The sequence below is a fragment of the Meriones unguiculatus genome, chromosome 2 (genome assembly GCF_030254825.1).
Source record: "Meriones unguiculatus strain TT.TT164.6M chromosome 2, Bangor_MerUng_6.1, whole genome shotgun sequence".
In the NCBI taxonomy this organism is placed as follows: Eukaryota; Metazoa; Chordata; class Mammalia; order Rodentia; family Muridae; genus Meriones; species Meriones unguiculatus.
In genome coordinates, this window is record NC_083350.1 from 84,724,767 (window position 1) to 84,734,621 (window position 9,855).

A 9,855-nucleotide genomic window follows, 5' to 3' on the forward strand; every position below is an offset into this window, starting at 1 on the left:
AATTTAAAGAACATTTAAATCCTTCCTAATATATTAGAAAGTAATGAGTAATTGTGAACATGAACCCAAGCAGTTCAGGAGGCACAACAAGAGAAGAGAAAACGGATCATATTATTATATAGAGATCTTAGTGATAAAGTAAGGGTGTGCATTTGCTATTGACAGAAGACACTGTGGCTTTTCATGGTGAATAATATTGGCATTTGGAACATAGTATTAACCGGCTTGATGAATGCACCATATACTTCATTAACGATGTACATCACACCCACCATTTTTTCCATGAAACCCCCTGGGACTTGCTGGTTTATGATTAACTCACAAACTGATCAGAAACATATGATTTTTTTTAAAAACCAAAGTGTGAAGTGAGGCAATCAGTTTCTTTCATAGAAGAATCAAAGTCTGAATACAAGAGTGAATGAGAGATGCTTCAGTGAGAAATTCAAGTTTTGCAAATGAGCTGTAAAGCTGGACATGGTCACTTACACCATAATCCCAGAACTTGGGAACCTAAGGCAGAGGGATTTCTTGGAGTTCAAAACTAGCCTGGGCTACATAGTAAATTTCAGGCCAGCCTGAGCTATACTATGAGAGCATACTTTATAAAGACAAGATACAGAGTTGATAAAACTATGGGTATGGTAACTAGAAGTTAGAGATTCATGGGCCATGGGGACACAGAGTCATTAGTGGCAACACATTGTAACACAGCTAAGAATACTACTCGAAGAACAGCTAGGTCCTAATACAGGCACAGAGATATTCCGTTTATGGCCTTATGGTATTTGCACCATTTCTAGCACTCATGTGTGGCCATTACTTAAGACAACTTGAGTTCACATTTCTCCCTTGCAATCAAAAAGGCAGAAAGCAGTCAGTCATGGGACAGAGCCTATGAACCCTAGAAAGGACTGGCAGTATTCACAAAGCAAGCCACACACCTGATTAACGAGGTCTCACCAGCTGCCTTAAAATAATGTCAATTGTTAGTGATGACTTTGAAAGATGGAGAAAACGCTGGCTGATGGATGGTGCCCTTGGTACTGCAAAACTACAATGAACTGAGCGTTGGGATGCATTGGTGGCAACAGTGGATAAAACACACATGCCTGATTCTAAGTGTAAACTAGAGGGACTTGATAAATGCTCCTCAATAGAGGGCAGATCCTCCAATAAAAGAGCAGTTGATAGTTTAAATGTTCCTTTTTATAGAGTCCAACCATGGTCATCCCTTCATGATCATGGGTAAATGACTAAGTGCAAATGTTCTATTCCTCCAGGTGTAACAGGTTGGAGTTCATCTAAGAGCTATGTCCCATCACTTTTGCAGCTTTATAGCAACTATCTTCAGTTTTTCCTTTATTATAGCATCAAAAAAAAGATGCTGGCATTATAATGCTATGCTTTATTACATGAAGAATTACAAGCTATTTCCAAGACAAGCTTTCCAGAACTATGTCCACTGTGGTCTCCAGTGCCAACCAAGAGCTAAACCAACAAGGCAAAGCTTTTCTATGTACAAGTGAAATGATATGATGTTTGAGAGCGGCTTTAAAATAAACCTCCCCACCCCTCCCCAACACACACACACACACACACACACACACACACACACACACACAGAAACCCACAGCAAAAGAAAGCAATAAAAATTGGAGCTTGTTTAAACCAAATGATGGTGGTCCATGAACTCTTGTATTGTGTTTGTGTGCTTTAAACATATTTTGAAATGAAAGGAGTAAGGAAAACCTCTCCCAAATGATTCTAGTAAGAAAGAAAGAAAGAAAGAAAGAAAGAAAGAAAGAAAGAAAGAAAGAAAGAAAGAAAGAAAGAAAACAAGTGAAGGGAAGAAATGAGAGAGCCGCTGACAAATGTGCTATTTGCTGTGTGTTTGTATGTTAAGAGCATGGGTGGATTTAACGACCCAGGAAGTCTATGATGGGGTACTCACGAACCCCTTCTTCTAGGCACTTTCTCAGCCCATTTTGGCATCATTACACTTACAGAGATGTCTCAAGATTTCAGGTGGTGTAAGTAACAGAGCCAAGACCTAAACCCACACTGTTTAACCCCTGAAGTGAGCCTCTACCTCTCCTGGTGACATTCTTACTGAGATTCTTACAAGTCTTTAAAAATCCATAAAAGTGTCCCTCTGACTCCCATGCATCGCTTATATGGCCTCATCTCACTTCTGAACTGAGTTACAACAGCACAAAGGGAGCCTTGGATCAGGCTACCGTCTTCCAGCTCCCACATCGCTTCCCAGCTGAGCATGGCTTTTAATAGTTGCTCTGATAAAGCTTGGAGACTAGACCTACTGTTCACATTAGTCACATAAATGGCGTGTCTCAGATTCAGTTCAGGAAATGAATCAGGCATCGTCTAAGTTAATCACCTTAAACAAAATAAAGCATTGCAGGAGCCCAGTAGCCATGCAAAGCACGCGTGGTCAGAGTCCCTCCCTTGGTTCTAATCCTCTGCAATGTCTTTTTGTAAGCAAGACCCACACTTGTAAGTAAAAGAATGGCATGAGGCACCACACATTCATTTATAAAGATAGCTTGTCTTTTTCTTTCCTTCTTTTTTCTTTCTTTCTTTCTTTCTTTCTTTTTTTGAGACAGGGTTTCTCTGTGTAGCCTTGGCTGTCTTTACTTGCTTTGTAGACCAGGCTGGCCTCGAACTCAGAGTAATCTGCCTGCCTCTGCTTCCCAGAATGCTGGAATTACAGTGCACCACCCGCGCCTGGCTGAAGATGGCTTGTCTTGAATCATTTTATCTGTATCTTCTCAAGCCTTTAGGAAGTCCACTTCTCATTTGCCCGCTCTGATGCTGTAAAACTGTTCCCAGTAAATTTCTTCATCTGTTGCAGCCTGTCTTCCCATCAGAGCTCAAAAGAAGCAAGATGCAAAAACTACAGAACAGCTCAAATGTGATAACGTTTTTCTGCCTTTTCCCTAAAAACATCTCACAGCCAATGTGAGGTGGTTTAAGGAAAACGGTCTGAGTCTTTATTTTTCATGTGGCTAATGTGTTTTCTAGCAAAAAGGAAAACCAGGTGATCATGTCATCTGCATCTCTGACCCACCTGCGGCATCAGCGTTCCCTGCCCGGAACAAGGGGAGAGTACGCTGCTTTGTTCCTCAGTATGAAGGCAATCAAATTCCTTGGGCAAAATGGTGAAGTCAACTGATGCATTTTAACTTTTCAATCAGCTAAAATTTAGAAGTTACACCAGTGAAAAATGTAACAACTGATTTGAAAGACTGTCATGCCTAATCAGGAGCCAAGAGTCCTAACCGTCAAACATTTCACACAGTGCCATGTTCTTACTTAACGCCGGCTCAGCTTTCATTTAAATACTGGCTGTGATTTTACTATACCACATACATCACGTGAACACTGCCAAGCTTGCTCACTGGAACTGAGAAAGTGTGGCCCACCACTCACCAAGGCTATGGACATGGCCATACCATAGAGACAGCACAGCACTATGGAAAGGTCATCCATGATGCAATGCACTGCTGTTTACAGGCTTTAGTTTATGTAAACTAGTTTCAGAGAAGAATTTCTCCTGTGATTTCCATTCCCCACACAGCTGCGGTCATAGAAAAGAAAGCTTCCCACACCCAAGCAGAGTGCATCTGCAGCTCACATATTTTTAACTTTTTGAGATAATGGCTCACTCCATAATCAAGACTGGGTTCTAGCTCACAGCAATTCTCCTGCCTCAGTCTCTCAAGTACAGGATTATAGGCTGGCTTTGTAACTCACATCTGAAGATATGTAAACTTCCAATATATAAATGTATAGCTAACAGTTAATTTTCAATAGTCAAAGAAAAGAAACTAAATAAACAGATATGCATCCTTTTCTTAGAGGAGAAATAGACAGGAATAAAAATAGAAAGCCACTTCAAATTTGTGAAAATTGGGATTTAAGACTTGAGTAAATACACCCTGGCAATCTGATGTATTTCATCACAAAATGTATTTTAAAAACTAACTTTTTCTCTTCTATAATATTTAAATCACATTTACTACAGTAGGAATATTTATGCAATTTTGGTCAAGATGGACAAAAATCAACTTAAAAATACAGTTTGAAGAGATACACAATGTAATTGTTTTTAACTTCATGTCTTGGAACTAAATGTAAAGAGAAAATAGTGTCACACTGCAAATGCTGCTTTCCACCTATCCATGGGGTGAATACTTGTCACTGAATAAAACCCACAGGCCAATGCAGCCCACAGGACAAAGCATTTTTACACACATAGCTAACACCTCAAACATGAGTTTTCCATGTTATATTCTCAACACTGATTACAATAATCTAAATATTAAAGTAGCTGGAATTAAATAACCATTTTTTGCTAATCTACAAGTCTCTTTTCTTTATTTAAATTTAATAGGAAAATATTTTGAAAGTTCAAGAAAGAAATAGTTTTGAACATTTTATAAGGTTTAGCAAATGTATTTATTGCCTTTTCCCTTTCTTTGTGTTCAGTAAGCAAAGATGAAAAGTAAAATGTAGAGTTGGTTATTATACCTCCATTCAATACTGTGAACTAGAATGAAAATTCCCCTTCACAGACTATGCCCCCTACAAATAGATCAGCGCCTGCATGCAGTTCTACCTAATTCAATAAAATGTTGAAAAAAATCTCTGCTTTGGGGTCAAGTTAGGAAAGTTAAAATGCCTGTCTAGTAATGAGGTGACAGAGAATTCGCAGAACCTGTAATCCCTTCACAATTCAACCAGCACGAATATGACAAGCATGTGTAATTTTTCCTGCCTCCAGAGCCAAGGATACCATCCCCCAGCAACCCCCAGCAAGCAAGTGAAAGTAGGCTGACTACAACAGCAGATGAAGAAGAAGACAGTTGCTACACATCTTTCCTGCTTCAGGCCAGACACACAGGGCCGCTTAAGTGGACCAGGCTGACTGGCTGTGTACTCTCACCCTAAGTGCAAACACTCAAAAGATCTCTCCACTGGAGTGAACAGACGTCACGTCAAGTCGGAGGTTTGAAAACGAGCCTCGCTTTTCCTTGAGATGGGATGGTCTGTAGTTGTGCTTTTCAAGGCAAACAGCAATCATCTGACTAGTTTTTAAATAAGAACAAACAAAACAGTGATTCATGCACAACACCCCCAACTTCTATGTAATCCAGATTTTTTTAAAAATCTGAGCTCAGTGGATTTAAATGCAGCCTCCTAGGCAAAGGCATCTTCAACATGTTTAGTCAGTATATCTGGACCTCGCCTATCTAGAAGCCTGAGCTACAACAGGTTAAAATGAAAACAATTAAGAATAGGGAAATGGGAAGAAGGCTCTAAGAGCTGAATCGAGTGCCAAGTGAGAGGACAGGGTAGAAGATGCAAGTCCAAGCAGAACACCCAGAACCTGCTTGCTCAAAGGAGAGTTGTTCACTTGCCCTGAGTGGGAATTACTCGGAAGAAGTACACCCAGGTACATATTGAACAAAGAAACATCCTTTTGGAGGCAAGGAGTCACTTTAAGCATTTTTAAACAAATTCATTTGATTATATCATCATTACTGTTCTAAAGAAATAGCCACTGTGAAAATGCTGATAAGACAAACCTAACAATTTCCCAAGAACCTGCCAGAGAAAAATCCTGGAATACCATGAGATCAACAGAGCAGCACAAATGTTCCTTCCACGTGGACATATTTGACAAATGAGTTTACTGACAAAAAATAAAAGAAAAAAAATCAGGGTTTGTGTTTTAGTCCATTTTCTTTTTTTTTTTTTTTTTTTTTTTTGTCAATATGCTTGATTTGAAATATTATTTAGGTGAAGCAAACCAGTGGGTATGTCTTCTTAGCTTAGCTATAAATACATGTAACTAGAAGCTTAAAGTTATTTGAAAAAGAAACAGAACTGAAAAACAGTTAGAGGTGGTTTACAGGAAAAAAAAAAAAAAAAGAAAGAAACATTGTTCCATCAACCAAAGATGCCATTTTCTACCTCAGTGATGTCTCTGACTTACTGAATGGTGTCCTCACAGGTCTGTGTGGCTGATGACCTGATTTCTCAGAGGCCCATTTCAATCACCTCTGCCCTTAGCTTTTCAGAGCCAGTGCTTGTTTGCTGTTCACATTTCTACATAGCAAAACTGTGGCAGTTTTTATAGCCTCAGAAACACATGATCACGGTATTGGAAAGTGACACCGTTCGCTGAAGGGAGGCCAGCCGCACACGCTGTGGAGTTAAAATGGAATGTTTCTCCTCTCTTATTCCCAGCGTCTCTTCCTGATTCTTCAGTGGCCTCTAGAGCAGTGGTTAAGAAAAGCATTACTCAGCGAGGCTAACCCACGTCAACAAAGCATTTCTAACATTCAGCAAAATTTAAAAATTCTCCAAGCCCAAGTTCAAATCCTTTCTGGAATGGTTGCAGCACTACATCTCAGTTTTATCTACAAACCTCAAAGGTCCCAAATATGCATGAAATGACAGGCACCATGACTCAAATGATGGCAAAGAGAAAAAAACACGTATATGAGATGACCTTCCTAGACCCCTAATTATTCAGCAATTTCAAGTCCCTATTAGAATCGACTTAAAAGAAAACTGTCCTGAAGCTGCAAGCCCTGATTTTTCAGCAGATAAGCAACACTTTATATACAACGTTAGCAGGCTTAACAGCGCAAAAGCTCTAACAGCTCCGGAACTCAGCCCCAGAGTAGCCAAGAAGCGGTTACTATGAACTTAAGAAACACAAAGGAAGCAAAGAATTTGGATTTGAGTGATATGTATTAAAACCTTTAAAGAACCCTGTTTTATTTCAGACACAAAAGCACTTAAAATCCTTTTTGGGGGGGGAGGGAAGGTGTCTTGTATGTCTTCTAACACTTAATATTCAACCACACACACACACACACATTCTTAAAACTCTGCTCCTAACTTAGATTCTAGACTGCACAACTTGAATTTTTTCCATTTCTTATACCTGTATCTGCCAGCTTTGAAACTAGTTTTTCAAATAACTAAAAACACCTTCAAAAGTCAAAGGGCATCTTTTAAATTTCAAATTCTTACTCTTTTAATGGGTTTAAGCACTTATCACTTACCAAAGTTAATGATTTACAGTGAAAACAAAAACCAGTCTTATGCATGGTGTGGTTTCAGCAACTCTGAGTTCTAAGCTTTGTTTTAAAAGGCAGAAAAATCAGGTGGCCACGCACCCTCGCCACCATTCCATCGCGCCTGCCGCAGGCTCGGAGTTTGCAGTGGACGTAGCCTGCTGCGACTTGCACAGAAAATTCATCCTTCTAGAAACATTTTTTCTGCCACAGCAAAGGCAGCCAGTGGGACCACCCCCAGCCCCTCCTTCCAGGGTCATAGATATAGAGGCAAAAAGAAAGCATTTGGCTAAATAAAGCCATTCTTCTTTAACTTTAATAGACAACTGGCGTTTGAAATCAATGTTTCCTACTTGCAGGAATTCCGATCAAGCTAGCGCCTGCTCCACACCTTGAGCATACAACAAAACCATTCAAATTATGACCTACAGCTAAAAGGTCGCACTTCCTTTAGAGTAAGAGTGTTTTGTTTATTTTTAAACATAAACTCAGTGACAAATTCTAATCCTCAGGAGACCGTATCTTCATGCTGACCTCGTCGGTCAAACGTTCACAAGGGAAAGTGACCTACACTGCAAAGCATGATTGGCAAGGACCAACAGCAGCACCTGTCTTGGTGGCTCGGTTTGTTCCCGGCACCACCGGTGAGCCATTACCTGCAGGTGAAGAACTCTGCCAGCGAAAGGAGAAACCAAACTTTTCCTAGTAAGTTAGTTTGCTTTCACCAAGCCAATCCAAATCCAACAGGTACCGACGCACACCGCCACACATCTGAGTAAGGGCTAGAGCCGCGCGGAGGGGTTAGGGAGGAAACTGAAAGAATCCGACCTAACTTCTAAGAGGATTGGGAAAACAAAACGAGCCTGGTCCCTAAAGCAGCCGATTCCTGGCGGTGGGGTCAAGGGGTGGTGCTGGGGATCTCTGCTCGTACCCAGGAACCTGCCCGGCTGCAGCGTCTCCCCGCGCTGTCCCTGCGCTGTCCACCCAGCACCAGAGTTGGGCGAGCCAGGCAGTGAGGCGCCCGGGGCTGGGGCCTGGGGAGCGGAGCGCGCGCGGTACCTGCTTGTCCAGCGCGTCCCGGGCGCCCGCGGGTCCCGCGCCGGTCCGGGGTGGCGCGGGCGTCCGCTCGCAGCTGCAGCCCTCCAGGAGGTACATGCCCGCTGGGCGGCCGCTCTGCTCGCCCTCGAAGTAGAAGAGCACATTCTGGTAGAGCGCGAACCACTTCTCGTGCCAGCGGCTCGCCTCGGCCGCCCTCTTGCTCAGGAAGCCGCGCTTGGTGCCCTCCTTGCGTGCCAGGAAAGCCAGGTACAGGGCGTGCCCCTCGTTGTAGCGCAGGCTCTTCTGCATGGCGAGGGCGCGGAGGGGCGTGCGGGCACCTCAGCCCCGCGGCTGGGCCATCGCGGCGCGCTCTCCGGGAGGTCGCCCCCGGGCCGCCTGCCCCGGCGCCCCGCCCGCGGCTCGCGCCCGACCTGGGCTGGGGCGCCGTCCCCTCCCCGACCGCGCCCTCCCGGTCTGCGGCGCCTCCTGCTCCCGGAAGCCGGGGCCGAGCGGCCCTCCGAGGGCCCCCGCACCGCGCCGCTGCGCCCGAAGTTGCGGAGCCGAGCCCTCGCCGGGGAGCGCCGCGAGGCGCGCGGCAGCCGAGCACTGTCCCCGGGCCACGCGCTCCGGGAGACAGAAGGTAAGACGTCACGTGGGAGAGCAGCTGTAATCGGCTTGGAGAGCCGCTGGAAGGGTACAGTCGGCGCGGTGGCGGCCGCGGAGGCGTGCCTGCTCGCCGCGCGCATCCTTCTCTCGCCTGCCAGGACCCTGCCTCGACCCGGGCCGGCCTGGAGGGGGCAGCCCGCCCGGCAGGGGTAGAAGCGAGGTGGCACCCAGCTGCTCACAGCGCAAACACGCACAGATGTGCCCTCACACATACAGGGGAACGCACACTGAACACACACACGCTCTCACACACACACGGACACCAGATCACACACGCAAACCACACAAGTCTCATATTCGTACCCAAAAGCACACATGCACACAGACACAATAGGCTCAGGAGCACAGTACGTGTGCTCGCAACCTAAATTAGTAAGTGCCCTTTCACCCAGTGCTAACAGTCATACACCGCAGGAGAGCACAACGCAGTCACGAATAACGCGCGCTCACGCACACAGATACACATTCACAATTACAAAAATGCACCCTCAGTATACACTTCTCAAAAGTGCAAACCCACAAATTGGTACTCAGCAGCTACGGACGTGTGCATTCCTTAGTGCTCTCTCGAACACTCAAACTCACTGTACCCTGTGTATATACACTTATAACCATGTACATATCCACACAAACATCGGACAGATGTACACCCACATAAACACACATCCACCAGCCCTTTCCGTCATCCCACACACAGTCATAAACACATGCACTTACATGCAAATGTGCAAAAACATGCGTCCCTACACACACTCGTCAGATACCAGCACTTACAGACAGAAAACGGACAGCTATCCAGGCTCTTGGAGCCACGCATTTTTACAGCTCATGTGCGTGCCCTCACACTCACATAAAGGTCCAGTAGCAGCAGGTGGAGTCACAAGCCGGCTTTGCATAAACCACAGTGCTGGCTTTTCAGCTTGTACCGAGTTTGAAACCCGGCCGTGAATGTTGGTCAGCCAAGTGTCCCCAGAGAGCCCATAGATGTGTCAATTCCTTCTGGGCACTTGCCACTTAAGAGGGTTAAGACAAAAAGAAA

At 44.4% G+C, this 9,855-nt stretch overlaps 1 protein-coding gene across 6 annotated transcripts in view; it reads right to left on the reverse strand.

Annotated features, from left to right (window-relative positions):
• Rasgrf2 (Ras protein specific guanine nucleotide releasing factor 2) overlaps window positions 1–8,580 on the reverse strand; it is a 206,818-nt gene extending 198,238 nt beyond the window's left edge. For 3 of the 6 annotated variants that reach the window (XM_060377767.1, XM_060377766.1, XM_060377765.1), the window contains exon 1: window positions 8,172–8,580. In XM_060377767.1, the coding sequence (XP_060233750.1) occupies window positions 8,172–8,459 (288 nt within the window). In that variant the 5' untranslated portion in view covers window positions 8,460–8,580. The remainder of the gene's footprint in view (window positions 1–8,171) is intronic. The other 3 variants (XM_060377769.1, XM_060377770.1, XM_060377768.1) reach the window with 1 other exon arrangement.
• Between the last annotated feature and the right edge of the window lie 1,275 nt (window positions 8,581–9,855).